We start from the raw sequence: 20054 nt of genomic DNA on the forward strand, positions 1-20054 counted from the left end.
GAGTAGACAATGGGTTAAAATAAAGTGAAAGAGAATGAGAAAAAAAACTCGAGCAGAGTTCCGCAACACAAGTTGCTCGTGTGAAGGTAATGGGCGACAGCAAAAGAGAATCGCCCGAGAATTAGCAACTAAAGTTGCCTCATGTAATCGCGAACATAAGGAGCATGCATACATACATACATACATATATTTATGTCTCTTCATATTCTTGGGCATGTGAGGCAAGAACATAAAAAATTTGTTTATGTTCTCTGTGTCAGAGTTTTCAGTTTCTCTGGTCGAACCTGCACCTTCTCTATACTTTTAAGTTCTCTGACTTTACATTCTCTGCCTTCTCTATACTTTTAAGTTCTCTGGTTATACGTTCTCTGTATTAAATGTTACGTGTATTTTTGACTTGGCAACACTATTGAAAAGTCTGTCCAAGGAGTTGGCAACGCGTTGACTGTCAAAATATTCTTGTTTTCGTTTGCAAATCGCAGCAAAATATTAAAGGCGTAGAATTTCACAACTCTATATCATTTAAACAGAAATTGTTTATATATCAAAATAATGTCCTTAACTCGCGCATCTAAATTGCTCCAAGCTAGATTGACACGTATTCAAAGTGTCCCAGCAGTATTTTATCATGAAAACGTAAGTATCTATTATATTAAGATCTTTCATAACAATGAAATATGTGTTGAAATCATTTTTAGGTTAATACTTGAGTATGTTATTTATAAAAAACTTATTATTACTACAATATTAAGAATAAATATATAATATATAATATATTTTTCAGGTAGTGGAACATTATGAGAACCCAAGAAATGTAGGTTCCCTTGACAAGAAAGATCAAAGGGTGGGAACAGGTTTAGTTGGTGCGCCAGCATGCGGCGATGTCATGAAGCTTCAAATCAAAGTTGATGAAAATGGTAAAATTATCGATGCAAAATTTAAAACCTTTGGTTGTGGTTCAGCAATTGCTAGTAGTTCTTTAGCAACAGAATGGGTAAAAGGCAAAACTATTGATGAAGCCGGAAAATTAAAGAATACCGACATAGCTAAAGAGTTATGTCTTCCCCCAGTAAAATTGCATTGTTCTATGCTTGCTGAGGACGCTATAAAAGCAGCACTTGCCGATTATAAAATAAAACAACAAAAGAATGATTAAAAATCAAAAATGATGTTAACGAATTAGTTGTAGTTTACGAGTGTTAAATGGAAGATAAACATTTAAGAGCTGATATTATCAGGTGAGTAACATTAAACAAATAAATCTTTCAATGTGTCGAACTAATCAATGTTTCATACATGTTAATAATTGATAGCTGGATTCAATGTTAAAGTGATCTGTTGATTTGGTCGGACAGATATAGTTTTTCAAATTAAAAATCCCATATGTACTTAAACTTGCTTCAAACTTATAGTTTTAGAGATATTTATATTTAAAGCCCAAAAATTGCTAAACTAATTCATTCTAGTCAACTATGCGCACATCGATTTATTGTCTATTTTTTAAATAAAAAAATATATTATAAATATTTATTATAGCGTAGTCGAAGGCCGCCATTGCAGAAAGTTCTTGACCGGATGTATGTCAATATGTGCAGTCTACTTACAAATATATTAAATGTGCAAAAAGTGTATTAACATATTTAAATAGTTTTACAATATTTAGACTTCAAATACAATTAAATTTCAAAACTAAAACCTGTGGCAGTTACATGTATATATATTTTTTTACCTGAAAAACGTTTTATATCCGTCCATACGATTGGACGAAATTGGAATCGTACAAGACCTGAAAACTTTTTTATTGTTTTGCTCATCACTTTTTCTACTAAGACTTGGAAATAATTAATGACTATTTGATACGATATTTTTATTGCCCAGGCTTAATGTTAAAATATTTATTGTTTTTGTTTTCAGAACAGCATCTTCCGGCTTTTGTTATGCTTTAAATACTTATAACAATGCATAAAATTGTATCCTTTTGAAATGTTGAACCATGGACGTCAGCTTTAATTTGGGAACTGTAATAGAGTATAATCGTATGCAAGTTGAAATAGAAGTATGTCTATGTTGAAAATATGTGATGGAATGAGAAACTATATTTAAACACTAAGATTATTACGCAATACACGTATTGAAATAAATTTATTTCTTCAATTTAATTGCACATTTCAATAAAACCATATAAGAAGGCTTGTTTTAGGAGAGGCGCACGCTAACATTGCCGGCACATTCCCCTACGCTATCTATGTTATATTCTGCAAATAAAAAAAATATATACGTAAGTAATTACTACGTAAGTTTCATATATTGTCACTTACGTCCATCGGGATGTTCGCAATTAAAACGCAACAATACGCATTCATTTCCAAATGTAAGCAACTTGCTGCCATTTTTCTCTTTGCCGCATAGTGGTGAATATTTTTCGCCGCAATCACGTGCACATGCTGGGGCCTGCTTTTTGCCGGCTGGAGATGCAAAAGTAAGAGCCACGAGGCAGAGTGCTGAAAGGCAAAAAATAATAAAGAAATATTTAAGTTTTTCATTGAACTTTGTTTTCAATATTCATACATATGTATGTATTAAAATCGGTGCCATCTGCATATGATTTATAAAGATTATTAAAAGTATTGCTTAGCAAAAGTTGTATTTTCGCTCTGTAGTCAGCAATGCTCTATGGTGCATTCGTCTCGTGGAAGGCGTTGAAACAGGTTAAAAACGTGTTGTTGTTTTTGTTGTAACGGGTTCTTAATCCTCGTCAGGATGGTAAGGATTATCTAAGTTGTCGCCTGCGTCATCCAATAGTAGGTCCAAGAAACGTGCTGTTTCGACGGGGTCGTACCAAAGGGAGAGAGGTGACAGATATTGGTCTTTGTGGGGCATGCAAAGAGGTAGCCAGTGTCATGCCGAGACTCTTTGCAGGAAGGACATATACTAGATATGTCGGGGGTCTATTCTGGACAAGTAGGAGTTTAACCTGCTACAGTATCCAAAACGAAGCTGCGCAAAGGTCACTCTCGTTTCTCGCGGCAACTCGGGATCTTCGGTTGCAATGGGCGGTGGTTTGATTACAAATAACCATTCACTGGAAGGGAGCCGGTGAGGGTGTTGATGACTCCACACTGTGAATGGCGGTCAGTGCTTGTCGGAAGTTAATTGCGTTCGAAGTCTGGTCGACGTATTGTTTGATGCCGTCGGCGTAGTTTAGGAATGACCTCTTGATATCCTAGGAGGCGGTTCCGCTCCAAGCAGGTGGCTGCAAGGGTGATTTCTACGAAAACATCCTAGCAGGAACCGCTTGGAGAGGAGTTCATTATGCTCCTTAACTGGGAGCATAAGCGTCTCACTATGTAGATGTTCGATGGGAGACATCAATAAGCATCCTGTCGTGGTCCGGAGTGCAGTGTTCTAGCAGCTCTGAAGTTTCCTGTTTAATTCTTCTCAGTTTAGATGTTTCACCTCGAAATAGTACGGATGATTGACAACCGTTCAGCCTCTTCAGTCCTGGAGGAAGCGTAGTTTTCTCAATGTCCTGCAGTAGCGTTGTGTGGTTGACTGTGTCAAAAGCTTTTGGCAAGTCCAACGCTATGAGGATCGTTCTCTCACAGGGTGGTTTCTGGTTGAGGCCACGAACTATCTGGCGTTTATGAAGCTAAGTGCTGTGCACTTTTTGGAATCCATGCTGGTGGTTGGCTAGACTTATTTGGTGAGTGAAGGTCGGGAGTAGCAAGGCCTCAAGTGCCTTCACTACTGAGGAGAGGAGAGTTATCGGACGATAGGACTCCCCTTTGTTGGCGGGTTTCCTAGGGTTCAGTAGTGGGACCACTCATCCGACTTTCCACACATCGGGTATTTGAAGGGTGGTCAGCGACAGGTTGAGAACTTTGGTAAGATATGTAGCTTACTCCCGTCGAGCCTATATGCTATAGCATAAGCATGTTGATTGCATCAGGGCCAATGGATTTAGAAGATTTCGATTTGTTGATGGCATTCTGAACCTCCTCATCGGTGAAAGTAAGTGGCGCGAAGTCGTTTGGCATTATGCGCAGGCGTAGATTAACATATCGCTTGGTTTTGTCTACCGAAGGGTGCAGTTTAATTTGCAGGCTAAAATAGCTCGCGCACTTCTTCGGGTCCGAAGAGGCTTGACCATTGAATTGAACTTCAACTCGGTCGTCATGTCTCTTCTGGTTAGACAAAGTCTTGACAGTAGTCCAAAGCTTACTCACACCGGTGGAGAGGTTGCAAGACTTCAAGTGCTCTATCCATTTCGTCCGCTTATGATGGCGCCAATCGTCGAATCTCCAAATTGAGATTACTTATTCGGGGATCCCGGGATCGGCATGACGTAAGGTGTCGCTCTCATTAGCTAAAACGGCTGCTTCAGCTGAGAAATTGGGGCGAACTTCCGCTATTCTTCGAGCCGGGATGAAGCGAGCGGTAGCTGCTGCGATCACCTTGCGGAATCGACATTCGCCAACGGATATGTCTATAGGAATGAGCAGAGCGTTGAAGGTGCTCTCAGCAAATTCTGTGAAGCCGACCCAGTTAGCTTTGTTAAAGTTAACGGATGTGCGGTTCTCCACAGAAACCAAATCGGGAGGTGTCTCGATCGAGATAATAATGGGCAGATGGTCTGATGCAAGAGTTAGCATAGATCGCCGGGTTATGCTATTTATCAGACCACCACTAGCAATGGTAATATCGGGCGAGCTATTACAGGTGCCCATAACTCTGGTAGGGGCTTCGTCATTCATTGTGCAGAATGACGAATCGTCATTCTAGGATAGTATCCCTGCGGCCGATGTCGCCATCGATAAGACGATATTGAACGGTGTTGTGTAGTATGAAGACTTGGCCTCTACCGTTATCTCGCTCGCGATCTTTACGTACAACGTTGAAAACTTCACACCTCAGAAGATCTAAGAAGCTCTTTAGCTTGGTTTTTTAGTCCGCAGCTATCGATACGCGTTTCCGGATCATAAATGCAACTATATATTCGATCTTGTTCTAGAGTTCGTTGCAATTAAATTGTAAGATCCGAGTTTGACGCGGGTGTCTGTAGGTGATCCTGGAAGTAAAGGAGTGGCGTGTAGGTGGTAGATGTTGCAGCTGCAAAAGCGCAGGGGCGGTTGCCGCTCTGTTATGTCAGTGAGTGATGCCACTCTTGGGATTTGTTGGGCAGACCCCTGCAGCATGCACAAGAATCGCACATGAAACAGACTGTGCGAGGAAAAAGGAGATGCAGAGTGGCTCTCGCACGAGGATTGGAGCGGGATGAAGGTTAGAGGTGGGGGACTGAGCAGAATGAGAGTCATGTTGCCTATCTGAGCTCCTATGAATCGTGGAGGTGTTAAGGATGTTAAGGTCGCAGTAGTGCGTTGGCAACATAGGACCACGTAACTCGTGGTCCATTCCCTGAGTGTCATAAGTCCTGAGCACTGAGCAAGTCTTAAGATGGCTGCATATATTGCATCTATTACACCAGACCGAGGTGGAGTTTGGATGTAGCCTTTTGGCGCAAGTGTCGCAGAAGAATTTCTCCGGACCTGAGTTGGAATCAATGCCAGCACGAGTAAGAAGGATACGAAGCAACCCTGCTGCAAGGCATTGCTTCAGTAACGATACGATCTAAACGGGCTTAGATTTCTAGAGCAATTCTTCTCGGATAGAGTTATATACATATATATAAATGATCAGGATGACAAGACGAATTCCGAGTAGCTTGAGTAAAAATTAAGGTATCGTGATGAAACTTAGTACACGTGTTTCTCGGCACCCATGGCGGATTGGTATTGCAGATGGACGGAATCGGTCTATTACCACGTCCACTAATCACCTCTATTCGAACACATATACAGGGGTGTTGTGGAATCCAAGAGAGAATTGCTTAGCTGTCAGAATTGCAAACTAATTCTGATTTTCAATGGTGTCACAGAATCTGATTACATTTTCGTCTTTTCGAACATACTCAAAACCAATATTCGAACCAGCTGTTAACTATTATGAAAAACTTGCAAATTAATACATTTGGAAGCATTCCTGTTAAAGTTTTTAATAAGTTCCGAATTAAAGGAAGTTTTTAAGAGATAATATTTATTAATATTTCCCTTATGGAAAAAACGCTAAATTAATTCGAAATAATACAATAACTTGATTTCTTAGCTTACATTTCAAATCTGTGAGTGACTATCTTCTTGCTTTGTTTTTGATAGCAAAACCGATAAAATTGGTTTCCGTCACACCCAAAACCGATACAAATTCTGTTTCGAATATTAAACCAATAATATCTGAATTCATGTCACCTACTACTTTTTTTGATCGGTTTCAATTCTGATTCCGACAACTATCAGATTCCACAACACCCCTGATAAGTTGCCATAACAAAACCACAAATTAAGATACAGAACTGTTATTTGGTACAATAAATCGCACTACAAAGGGGCATCTGGGGTTTTAAATATTTGAAAAGTGGTCGTAACCCCTAAAGGTTAATTGTATATATCTCCAAAACCATTCAATTTACATCACCCAAATTTCCAAAAGACTAGTGTTTTCGACACTTCTTACCAGTTTGACTCTTTCCAGTTGGTCGCCTTGTCGTGGCGAAGGGGCTTAAGTAAGAGTAAAGTGTGCATCCCAAAGGAAACGCACTCTAATCTTACGAACTAAGAGGGGCACCTCATAATTCCCAAACTAGTGATATGGATGAATAAACCCTAGGTTTTACGCCCATCTCCTATTGTGGAAGTATGAGGATACCCGCACCAACAGCACCCTAAGCCACGGTGTCGAGGTACCCGTGCCGAAGGCTGAATGGTCAGCGGGGGGTAATAAATAGCTGATCGCGAACGGTCCCCTCCAATGCCCGGGCGAGGTCGGAGGTATAAAAGCCTTCTGACGAGTGACCAACCCTTTCCGGCTTACTCGTGGGACCAAAATGAACGAAAACAATAAAGCAACAACAACAACAAACAAATTGACTACAACAGCGATGACTAAGGACATGAATTACAGGAATCCCATTACAGAATCCGAAGAGGAGGAATTACTCGCCTCCAGCCGGGAGACGAGTAAGATTACTGCCGGACATACCAACCAAAGTATACCGGTAGATACAACAGTGAAAACAGCAGATTTAAGGGAGGAAGCGCTCACCTCCAAAGTTGCCATGAGCACCAACCAAAGTGCACTGGCGGGTAAAGGAGAAAACAAAAAGAAGCGCAAGAAATCCCAGAATCAGCTGAGGAAAACCCGGTACCAGAGGGCAGCCGGTTTCCCAATTGATGAAGAAGAAACAAAGCGCCTCAAAACAATAGTAGATGAATATGAAAGCTACCTAAAAAGGAAGCAATCAGAACCTCTGGAAGAGAGCAAACAAGAGAGCACTTCATAAAAAAGGTATCGCTCTATCACAGAAATACCAAAACCTCTGCCCAAAAAACCTAGGCGGAGTGAAGGTGAACACAGCAGCACAACAACGGCAAGGCATTTCTGCGATGTAACCAGGGATAGCCTGCAAGTGGCCATCATAGATGGGAATTCCTCTTCTTCGAGCACTATACAGGAAAGATGGGTGGAGATCGACGTCAGATTGTCGAGTATGGTGCTAAGCTTTGTACTCGACAATCCTGCGGGTCCTCACCCGGAGTTTGACTCCTCTGAGACCCTCAGGGGCTACAGGGTCATCAAGTGCGCGGACCATGCCTCGCTAGATTTCCTGACGGGTAGTGTTGCTAAAATCAGCAACGCCTTTGTAGGCCTTCAATTGAGGCTTTTACCCGCCAGGGACATTCCGAAGAGACCTCGTGCTCGCATTTGGCTACCCCCTCTAGAGGAGCCACGCGAAAAACTCCTGAGGTGCATCAAGCTGCAGAACAAATCTATACCTGGTATAGATGAGTGGCAGCTGATCAAGAAGGAAAAAGCAAATAAAGCAAGTAGACCAATACTGGGGCTAATATGCGATGAGTCCATTGAGGCTCTGAAGAAGACTGACTACAAAACCAGCTTCGGAATTCGCAAGGCCAGACTAAAAATCTTCTAAGGGGTGGGAGGAAGTGCTGAACCTTTCGCTATCAACAGACACACGACAGTCTCGTTGTGGATAACTGGAGGGTATCCGATGAGCCTTCCATGTCGGATCACTCCTGGATACTCTTCAGCATCCGCGAGAAATACAGTGCTCCTCTCACATATCGGAGCCCTAGAAGAACAGCGTGGGAAGAATTTACCAGTATAGCAACAAATGCCTTGAAAAGGGAGGCAATAAGAGTATTAGAAATCCTCAGGAACTAGATTCAGAAGTAGAGAAGTTGGAAAAAATCTTAACAATAACTTTCAATAAATTCACTCCGCTAACAGTTTTGAAAAAGCTATATAAATATGTTATGAAAAGATACAAAAAAGCAGTCAGGAAAGCTAAAAACGACTCATGGAGATCATTCTGCACTTCGATAGAAAGTTGCAGACAAACCGCTAGGCTGAGCAAAATGCTATCCAAACATCATATTAATACTGCCTACATTAGGGCGGAGGGAAGTGATTGGACCTCCTCGGCAAAAGAGTCTCTGGAGGTACTTATTACAACGCACTTCCCCGGGAGTCAGCAAGCAGCATCAGCATCAACAGCTCATTATCGAAGCCAATTAGTAGACAAAAGCAAAATTAAATATGCCATAAATGGTTTTGCAGGCCCTGACGGGATTATGCCCATAATGCTGCAAAAACTGGAAGAACCAATGGTTCAAAGGCTTGAAAATATATACAAAGCTAGCACTCAACTATCTTACATCCCAAGAAATTGGAAAAGAAGTAAAGTTGTGTTCCTTCCAAAACCAGGTAGAAGAACACACGAGAATGCGAAGGATTTTAGACCTATAAGCCTTACCTCCTTTATGTTGAAGGTACTAGAAAGGCTAATAGATTTACACGTAAGAACAATAATGGCGGAGAAGTTATCGAAGTCCCAACATGCGTATATAAAGGGCCGATCAACCGAAACTGCCCTTCACGAGGTGATAAGTGTAATTGAAAAATTACTACACCACAAAAAATACACCATGGCTGCTTTTCTAGACATAGAGGGCGCCTTTAATAACATAGAAGTAAATGATATAATTAATTCTCTGGCACATGGTGGCATCGATGACACTGCGTGCAGATGGATACTATCGATGCTTGAGAATAGGAAGATTTTAGCTTCAAACAGCGCTGCAACACAAACAAGTTATGTGAGTATAGGAACGCCTCAAGGAGGGGTCCTCTTTCCGCTTCTATGGGTTGTAGCGCTGAACGAAATACTGCTCCAACTAAACGGTGGAAGAGTGAAAGCAGTAGCGTATGCAGACGATATAGTGTTGTTGGTATCACGCATGTTTCCTTCAACAGTCAGCGAGATTATGGAAAGTGCACTTCGAAGGTTAAACCTATGGGCTAAAAACAATGGACTAGGAGTTAACCCGAACAAAACAGAACTGATGCTATTCGCAAGCAGAACCAAAATACCTCAATTTCAACTTCCGGTACTAAACGGTACAACACTACTCTATCCCCCACAGCTAAATACTTGGGGGTGGAGGTTTACACCAAAATGTACGGGAAAATAAATATAGAAAAAAGAATAAACAAAGCATACATGGCCTACTATACTTGTAAGAGAATCGTCAACAAGAATTGGGGCCTCAAACCAATATATAATCATGTGGATGTATACGGCTGTCATAAGACCTATACTTACATATGGAGCTCTGGTATGGTGGCCAGCGCTAAACAAACAATACAACATTAAAAAATTAAATGGAATACAAAGAGCAGCATGTGCGGGTGTTACTGGTGCAATCAGGTCATGTTCGACTGATGCGCTCACTGTGATCCTACATCAACTCCCAATCGACATTTTTATTCACACAACAGCAGCTATTGCGGCGATAAGAATAAAAGAATTGGGAGGTTGGAATCAGCAGAACTACAGACATAGTGTAATCCTAAACAAGCTCACCATTATTAAATCAGACTACATTCTCCCAAAGCTGGATTTCAATAGACACTTCCAGGTGAGGATACCATCTAGACGAGAATGGAGAAGAGGTTCAATAGGAGAGGAGGATACCATCTCATTCTATACCGACGGGTCCAAAATGGACTGCGGAGTAGGCACTGAGGTGTTCTCCGCTGATCTAGACATATCTCTCTCTATACGTCTACCGAACTCGGCAAGCATCTTCCAAGCAGAAGTACTAGGCATAGAAAAAGCCTGCGAAGCTCTATTAGAAAACCACGGGAATATAGATAAAGCAACTATATTTACGGATAGCCAGGCGGCGCTCCTGGCCTTGTCTTCACCCATGACAAATTCCAGCATAGTTGACAACTGCAAGAGAGCACTAAGCTCAATAAAAGACAAGCTCCAACTAGACTTGATCTGGGTTCTCGGTCACAGGAACATTTTCGGTGACGAAAGAGCAGACGAGTTGGCAAAGGCAGGAGCCCGCTAGGATCGATCAAAGGAGAGATCAATAGACAATTTCAACAAGTTGCAAATAACAGGTGGAAAAACATTACAAAATGCGTCATAACTAAACAATTATGGCCAATATATGACCAGAAAAGAACCAACGACTTATTAAATAGGTCAAGAAAACGCATGTGCAGAGTAACAGCTGCCACAACAGGTCAGTGGCCATTTGGGGAACATGCGTCCAAAATGGGTATGCCCTACAACGACATCTGCGGAGGCCGCGGAGTAGCAGGGAACAAGGAAACAATTTTCCACTTTCTCTGCGAATGCCCGATCCGACACAAAACACTTGGAATCCATCAAGCACCAAACCTTGAATGGATTTCAACTAAAAGCATATCAGACATAAGTAGTTTCATCGAAACCTCAAAATGGTTTGAGAGAGAAAGTGAAAAGTGATACATGCTGGCGTATGCCGATGATATTGATATCATTGGCCTCAACAGCCGCGCCGTTAGTTCTGTTTTCTCCAGAATGGATGAGGGATCGAGGAAAATGGGTCTGGTAGTAAATGAGAGCAAGACAAAATATCTCGTGTCACCAAACAAACAGTCGTCGCACTCGCGACCAGGGTCCCACGTCACTGTTGACAGTCATAACTCCGAAGTAGTAGATAATTTCCTGTATCTTGGAACCAGAATCAACACCAATAATAATGTCAGCTTCAAAATCCAACGCAGAATAACTCTTGCCAACAGATGCTTCTTCGAATTGAGTAGGCAATTGAGAAGTAAAGTTCTCTCCGGAAGAACAAAATCCAAACTCTATAAGTTACTCATTATTCCCGTCATGCTATATGGTGCAAAGGCATGGACGATGACAACATCTGATGAGTCGACGTTACGAGTTTTCGAGAGAAAGGTTCTGCGGCATTATTTATGGTGCATTGGTTCACAGTTTTGTCAAATAATTATTGTTGAAAATGTTCCTAAAATTTGTATATTCAAGCAAAATGTTGCTACATACATGGTATAGCGTGTGCACCTAACGACTGTTTGTATCAACTAGAACTAATCGGCATAGATATACATAGCATATATGTATGTAAATAATCAGAAAGAGTCGATTAGAAGTCCGACTGACTGTCTGTCCGTCGGATTGTCTATCTGTGCACCCACGTATACCTTGGCAAGAAAATGAGAACAGGTTCGTAGATGGGTGTAATCGGACCACTGCCATGCCCACAAAACGCCATTAAACGAAAGTCTATAAAGTACCACAACTGAACTCCAAACTAAGATATAAAACTGTAATTTGGCGCAGAGGATTACAGTAGCAAAACTTTGAAAAAATGGATCTGACCACGCACTCTAAGAGGTTTAATGTACATATCTCCTAAACAACTTAAAATACAATAAGTCAGAAAATTAAAATTTTACGTCCGAGATCATAAGACAAGGCTTTATGGGAGCCGTTGTTAAAATTGGTTAGCGTGCCACCGACCTAGATAGCATTATCCACAACAACGCCTACTTCTCATATAACACAATTTTAAAATCCATCAGATTCTTTCACTTTCCAGTATGCAAATTAAACACCAATCAATGTATCCGGAAAAAACTTTGCACGAATAGTGCCTGTGAGGCCACCTAATAGCCAAAAATTGTTCAAGTCGGATCAAAACTATTCAAGCCCGCAGATAACGAAAATCCGAATGAAAATGGCGGTGAACCAGTCAGATATATTATCGAAATTCGAAAAGAATTTTTCCCCGGCTTTGATTGTTGCAAGTTGCAAGAGTATAAAATATTAGGTTGCTTTCGAACTTAGCTTCTCCATACTTGTTTAAGATATAGTTTTGCCAACACCTAAAAGTATTTTCCCAGCTTTGATCCTTGCAAGAGTATTACCTTTACTTATTATTGAAGCCTTTGTTCCGCTTATGAATGAATTACAGTGTGCACTGACTGATGCCACTCCCGTTCCTACAATATTTGGATGTATGTAACCGGAGCCGACCTGAATTTTCAAAGACTGCCAAATTAGCAGCAGTCTTCACAGTCATTTGCTGCTACAACAACAACAAAGTCATTCTTTTACTTTGGTATTATGGCAACAGGTGGAAAAAATGTTCAATAGATTTCAATAGTCCTTGTTTCTTAAGCAAAATATTACAAATATAATTTTTTAGAATATTTACCGACAAAAATCACAATAGTAACTCGCATATTGTTAATTATAATAGTATGTTATTCCCAAATGAGTAAATGATCGAGGGAGTTGTAACACTCTTATTGATTCAAATTCAACTAATTCGCGAATTTAAATTGACGCAGTCTAGCATGTTGCTTGACTTCTATATTAATTCATATATGTTTGTGCATATACAACTATGTTCGAAATAATAGTAGTGGCTTGTGAGACTTAAAATAAACTTATTTCTACACTTAAAAGATTCTTGTCATTTATTTTTTTCTATGCCAGAACACGGTCCAAAATATTGTTACTCTGTGTTTAAATTGAGTTTTGAAACAGGTGTCACTCATGGAGTACCGTTTTTTGTGCTACGTAGTTATTTTTTGTAGTGATTTAAAATAGCAGAGTAGGCGAAATAGTCATTTTATTTGAGAGAATTTGACTGAAATGAGAAAAGTTTATTTTAAGGTGAGTAGATTAAACAATGTTTAGTCAATATATCGCTCTTTAAATTTTAAAACCATTTTTTTTTTGTAAAATATTAAAATATTCTTTCTTTTTTATTTTTACAAATAAAGTGACAATTTGACGCAAAGTTGTCGCATTGACGTTAACGCTGACCGGTAAAAATTGTACCGTCCAACACTTTTATTTAGGTACGCCAGTAAAATGGGTATATCAAGAAGACTACGACCGATTTATTTCAAAAGGAGTTAGGGTTATGAGCTAGGTGGCCCAGTCACCTGACTTTAATTCAATTGGAAATTTTTGGGCAGAAGTCAAGGAAGCTGTAGGGAAGAAGAATCTGTCAAATAAGAAGCAGTTATGCAATGTGAAGGATACGGAGAAAGCCAAGCATGTGTTTAGTGGACTCCATACCTAGAGATACGCAGCTGTATTATCTAACAACGAACGTTCAATGAAGTAGTAAAAGCTTAAGCTTTATTTTTTGTTATTATAATGAATCAATTGGTTCTTGGTGGAAAATTATCTACACTGCTGTCAAATATTTTAGGAAACAAGCTTATTATTTTTTAAAGAAACTATATTTCTTGGAAGCTTGAATATCAACAATAAAAATAAAATAAGCATCAAATACATTATTATTTTCTTCGATTAAATTCCTGATAATGACAATGCTATTATTTCGAACCCAGTTGTATATACCGCTAAATACATTCGCAAATATTAAACTACTAATAAAATATATATATACATATGTATCATATATTTAACACACCCTGTCGGAAAATTTGTTAGAATACAAATAGTGACTAAATTGCAGAAGGGTCTACATATGAGATATGTATGTATATCTGCATGTACTGCATGCACATATGTATATTAATTTCTGATGGAATTTGCCTACTGTTTATTAAATATTTCTGCTGCTTTTGTACTGCCACAGCAAGCTTGTTAAATTACTTTTGCTTTTGAATCCTAAAGATATTGATTCAACAGTTTCTTTTCCGATTCTTGACGCGCTTTTAATAGTACACACATAGCACACATACTCACTTATAATGTACACACATTATATATATACCTATGTAGTATACCAAATGATTTATGTAGAACAAAATACTTATACGTATATGTATGTGTTGTACCTAGTTTGAGTCATATTCAGTTTTGGCGAGCATTAAAAATATTTTCGTTAAGCCTCACTTGCCGGCTGTGATGAATACAAGTAGGTGTGTATGTTTACACCGGAATATATACGCAGCCAGAAAATAATAGCTGGATTTCAGCATTTGTTTTGTTTGTTATTGAAATCGTAAATATTCACTTTGTCATATCTAATTATTTATAATAAAAATTAATTAAGCAAAATATGCACGGGTAGAGGTCACATCCTCTATACGAAATATGTGTAAACGTAATTTAAAATATAAAAGCATTCAGTTTAAGTAAAACTTTTTGTTTAATAAAAACTCATTTAATTCTAGTTTGACATACAGTACATGACAGAACTAAATTTCCACGCAATATAAATTGTTCAAAGTAATATAACTTTTTCGATTAAATTATTTCAATGATATTTAAGTTAATTAAAGTACAGATCGAATAGTATTTAAAAATTATTAAAACGCAAAAATATACAATAAATCGCTCGATAATGAGCAGTAATATCACTATGTACTTAAATCATGTTATATTACACTAGTTTACAGTATTGAACTTTTTGTCTGTTGCCGCGAATTCTGCGATTGATATTATTAACTTAATACTTGTTTTTGTCAAATCTACCCTCAAAAATTTTTAAGCAGCTCGAGTTACTTTGTTTTTGATTTTTATCACTTAAGCACATGTATGTATATAGTGTATATCAGAGTTGGTGAAAAGTACCTATATTTAGTATTTTGGGGTGCTCTTGGATAAAAATAAGAATTCTTGGGCTCCCAATTGTGTTTGTAAATCTTGTGTGGAGTATTTAAGATTATGGAAAAGTGGTAAAAGAAGTGCCTTTAAATTTGGAACACCGACTATTTGGCGAGAACCACGAAATCATCTCGTAAACCGTTATTTTTGTAGTGTGAACATAAACGGTTTAAACACTAAAAATTTAGCTAATTGCTATCCTCGGATACTAAGTTTTTATCGTGAAAGAGATGCAGAATTTCGGCGTTATTTTTCCGAAGAAAACGGCATTACCTTTTGTTCAGATATCAAAAACTTGTTGATAAAAATGGTCTTGAAGCGATACGAATCAAACGACTGGCGTTTATTCATTGACAGCTCAAAACGTAGCCTCAAATGTATTCTATTACATAATGGAACCTATTGCCCACAGTACAAAGTTAAAGGAGGAATATTGTAACATTTCGCTAGTCTTGAGCAAAATAAAATACAATGACCATGAGTGGCAAATTTGTGTCGATTTAACAATGGTCAACATTCTTCTCGGTCAACAAAGTGGTTATAAAAAGTTTCACTGTTTTATATAGTATGTCTTTGGGACATTGGAGCTAAACAAGAGCATTGGGTGAGAAAAAACTAGCCCTTGAGAGAAAAAATTGAGCCTGGAAAGCACAATACATATAGTCTACAATTCATTAGTAGCTCGGAACAAAATTATCCTTCCACCATTACATATAAAACTGGGCAACATGAAACAGTTTGTAAAATCACTAGATAAAGATGGGAACTGCTTTTCTTACATTTGCCAAAAATTTCCTCAGCTCACTATAGAAAAGATTAAAGCCAGAATTTTTGATGGCCCCCAAATTAGACAACTTACGAAAGATACTCAATTTAGAATTTCTATGACTGAGTCAGAATTAAAGGCTTGTATAGCATTCGTATCTGTGATGCAGAATTTTCTCGGAAATAAAAAATCTGAAAATTATATTGAACTTGTAGAAGACCTTCTGCTACAATTAAAAAATATGGGATGCAATATGAGTATACAACTCCACTTCCTCCATAGTCACCTAGAGAGGTTTCCGGAAAATTTGGGAGATATGAGCGAAGAGCAGGGAGAGCGTATGCATCAAGACTTACGCGTCATGGAAGAGCGCTGTCAGGGTTTCTAGGATACAAATATGATGTCTGACTATTGTTGGTCTCTAAAACGTAATTTTCCAAAGCCTACACATCGGAGAAGAGCTTTAAAACGAAGTTTTTTAGAACTTAATGATTAAGTATTTTGCTTAATAAAATTGTTCCTAATAAATTCATGTTTTTTTCTTGTAATACCTACATAGCTGAAACTCTGAAACTAGAGCTGATAAAAATATTTAAATTATGTTTTTGGAAATAGCATATTATATGTAGTCAGCAACAGCTAAAATTTCTTCGGCAACAAATGTACTGTAAACTAGTGTTATTTGTATTCATTACCTTTGGCTTTAATATCCAGAATGAACTCAATTACTGCCGGACATTTTCGATAAACGATCTTCCACGGTCTCCACAAGTATTTGGCATTCCTTGGTAGTAATTTTTCCCTTGACTCATTGATAACTTTTTTAATTGTGTAATATTTTGCAGTGATTGTTGAGAAATGTCTAGATTCAAAATTGTCTTAACGTTCTCAATTGGGGATATATTGGGGCTTTGCGGTGGCTATTTCTAAACATTAATATCTTCATCTTCTAAGTATTTAGTTTTTTTTGTCGTAGCACAAATTCATTTCCTGATAGTATCCTTCCTTCTGGTATTGTAACCTCTTTTAAAATTTGTAAGTAGATTTCGGCTTTGTCTTTACCTTCTACAGTGATTAATTTCCCTATTCCACTTTCGCATAAACAACGTCATACCATTAAATCCTTTTCTTATCCTTTAAACTAAGGATTTGTACATTGGTACGTCAAACAGAACCATAGACTCACCTGTCCAAAAAACTGTTTTCCAAAATTCCATACTTTTTTCGTATTATTTTACTAACGTATGGAATTTTCTAGCAACTCTTTCTCCGTGCTTGCCATACTCATGCAATCCTTCTCGAATAATTTGTGCTAAGGGTACTTCATAACTTTCACTTTGTAAATGTGAAAGAATTTTTGTTACCGATAATCATGGATTCGCATTCGAAATAGTTTTACTCTTTTCCACAGCCTATTTTGATGTAATACTTTTCCAGTGAAAGTTGATTCAATTTCTCCATTTATGTGGCTAAAATAGTTTAAAGAAACTTATTTTAAGAATCAGTTATCTCACCAATTTGTTCATATTTTAATTTTTTTATGCTTTGTCCAATTACACAAATTGTAATATTTGTGTATAAAGTAAAGAAAAATTAATGATAATCTCTCTCTGGAAACTTATCTCTTAAACGCCACTGATGACAATAAAAGAGTTTTAAGAATTAAATGAAGGACAACCTAAGAATTTAAGTATTTAAATATCGTAGCTGTTGTCTATCACTATGATGGAATGATGAAGCATAAGAAGGCTGAAGCGAACTTCAAGGGCTCCTGCCTCCCGTGGTACCAGAACTCCGATCAAATCTCGTAGGCGAAGCTTCTACCAGTTGTGCTTTCGTACTGCGCTAGACTGGTGACTAAGAGTTGAACCCCATATGCACATAATACGCACACACCATTCACGGTTAAACGCCTTCGCCGCCTAAATGTCTCAAACGCAAACATATCATATATCCCTAAATGTTCGGCATTCCAACTAGTGGACATCACAAAAGGCACAACCAATCGTCTGTCAGTCCAGCTAATCCTTAATGTCCGAGTCAGCCACTCCGCGATCCAGGGGCGAACGCAGGGGTTTGTTAGTGTTAAAAACAAAAAAATATAAACTGGACAGAGACATTTTTTTAATTTGCTTCAAAGTAATGAGCTTGCCTTATAACTCTGTGGCTGCTGAACTGGATTTTTTTTAGATTTAAGGGGAATTGTGAGTCGAAAATGGACTTCTTTTGAAAATTAGTTCTGAACTGAAAAGTCACCAATAAGGTTTCTATTATATTTTTTACAGTTTATTGTTAATCATAATACAGGAAAAATAAAAACTCATTTATTATGACTTTCAGTTTTCGTTCCATGAGCAAACTGTTGTGAAATAAATTTAAATTTAAAAAAATTATGCTATTTGCAAAAAAATACTTGAGTGTCTTAACTAAAATGCCTATATTTTTAATAAAAACAACCAGAAAAAACTGGTCTGAATTAGATACACAACTTTACTTATTATTTGTTTTTCATTTGCTGAATTTAGAATGTGGAAAAGGTTAAAAATCTTTTCTTCAGATTATATTTTCTAACTAAAATTTTGAATATATTTTCAGGAACTGGTTAAATCAAACAAAGAGATCCAAAACTTTTTTAGTGCATCGTTTTTTAAAGATTGGAGCAACAATCCCTATATCTGTCGCTTCAAGTGAACGCTCGTTTTCCTCACTTCGCAGGCTTAAAACACATTTAAGAAATAAAACTGGAGAAGCACGCCTGAACGGAATGGCTCTCTTGAATATCCATAGAGATGTAGACGTGACGGAGGAAGAGATTTTAAATGTTATGGCCCAAAATAAAAGAAGATTAGACTTCAATTTGTGAATAAAATAATGAAACATTGTCTTTTTACATAAAACCCCCCCCAAATTTTTTTCCTGCCTTCGCCACTGCCGCGATCACATGATCCCAACCCTGTATATGCGCCCCACATTTACACTTTGACCTATGAGATAGGAGTCTGAAAACTCAGACTCAGACAGGATCCGAAATCTGCTTTACCCTAAAAAAACATATCATCTCGGATATACTCGTTAAGCTATTATGCGACCGTTACGGCTATTGTTCCTACAGACTTGCCATCTACTCCTAACCCTATTATCTAGAAGCCTCTTGCTTAGATATCCCTCTGCACTATGGTCGAAACCCATACACCGCAAGCAGTCAGCAAGGGGCCTATTCGCTTGCACCCGGATAGAAAACCATTTAATGTAGCACAGCCTCCAAAAAAGCGGATTAATGGTGAGAAGTGACTTCCACAACTTCTTCTAGGGACGTCAACTTGTCCGCGAAGAGTCATAGTAAGTACAACTAATGTGAAAAAAAATATTTATTTTTCTTAACCTTTTGGAAACTTAAATAGTTAAAAACAGTTGTTCCTTCGCTTAGTATCTTAAGGTCTTTTATGCATTACTGATCTGTTTTCATTTTTGGTGTTTATTTGATACTGTCGATCTCTTGTTCACATTAATAACATTATAACAAGTAAGGAAGGGCTAAGTTCAGGTGTCACCGAACATTTTATACTCTCGCATGGTAAAGTGATAATCGAGATTTCATAATACGTCATTTACATATTTTTCAAATACCGTATTTTTGTAAAGTTTTATTCCGCTATCATCATTGGTTCCTAATGTTTATACTCGTATTATACAGAGAAGGCATCAGATGGAATTCAAAATAGCTTTATATTGGAAGAAGGCGTGGTTGTGAACCGATTTCAGCCATATTTCGTACATGTCATCAGGGTGTTAAGAAAATATTATATACCGAATTTCATTGAAATCGGTCTAGTAGCTCCTGAGATATGGTTCTTGGTCCATAAGTGGGCGGCGCCACGCCCATTTTCAATTTTTAAAAAAAGCCTGGGTGTAGCTTCCTTCTGCCACTTCTTCCGTAAAATTTAGTGTTTCTGACGTTTTTTGTTAGTCGGTTAACGCACTTTTAGTGATTTTGAACATAACCTTTGTATGGGAGGTGGGCGTGGTTATTATCCGATTTCTTCCATTTTTGAACTGTATATGGAAATGCCTGAAGAAAACGACTTTGTAGACTTTGGTTGACAAAGCTATAGTAGTTTCCGAGATATGTACAAAAACTTAGTAGGGGGCGGGGCCACGCCCACTTTTCCAAAACAATTGCGTCCAAATATGCCCCTCCTTAATGCGATCCTTTGCGCCAAATTTCACTTTAATATCTTTATTTATGGTTTAGTT

General features: G+C 38.2%; 2 protein-coding genes across 3 annotated transcripts; one reads left to right on the forward strand and one right to left on the reverse strand.

Moving 5' to 3' along the window:
- Window positions 1-434: 434 nt before the first annotated feature.
- LOC120781372 (iron-sulfur cluster assembly scaffold protein IscU) lies at window positions 435-2159 on the forward strand. Of its 2 annotated transcripts, none has more exons than XM_040113584.1 (3): window positions 435-636; window positions 785-1238; window positions 1920-2159. In XM_040113584.1, exons 1-2 carry the CDS (start codon window positions 553-555, stop codon window positions 1154-1156), a joined length of 456 nt encoding a protein of 151 aa, XP_039969518.1. In that variant the 5' UTR covers window positions 435-552; the 3' UTR covers window positions 1157-1238; window positions 1920-2159. The 2 variants fall into 2 exon arrangements, with proteins under 2 accessions (XP_039969518.1, XP_039969513.1); XM_040113579.1 differs by having other exon boundaries at window positions 436-636; window positions 1915-2159.
- LOC120781385 lies at window positions 2113-12776 on the reverse strand. The gene is made up of 3 exons (XM_040113594.1): window positions 12657-12776; window positions 2319-2501; window positions 2113-2255 (listed from the first exon to the last, which is right to left on the reverse strand). Exons 1-3 carry the CDS (start codon window positions 12682-12684, stop codon window positions 2197-2199), a joined length of 270 nt encoding a protein of 89 aa, XP_039969528.1. The 5' UTR covers window positions 12685-12776; the 3' UTR covers window positions 2113-2196.
- Window positions 12777-20054: the final 7278 nt, after the last annotated feature.

The sequence above is a fragment of the Bactrocera tryoni genome, chromosome 1 (assembly GCF_016617805.1).
Source record: "Bactrocera tryoni isolate S06 chromosome 1, CSIRO_BtryS06_freeze2, whole genome shotgun sequence".
In the NCBI taxonomy this organism is placed as follows: domain Eukaryota; kingdom Metazoa; phylum Arthropoda; class Insecta; order Diptera; family Tephritidae; genus Bactrocera; species Bactrocera tryoni.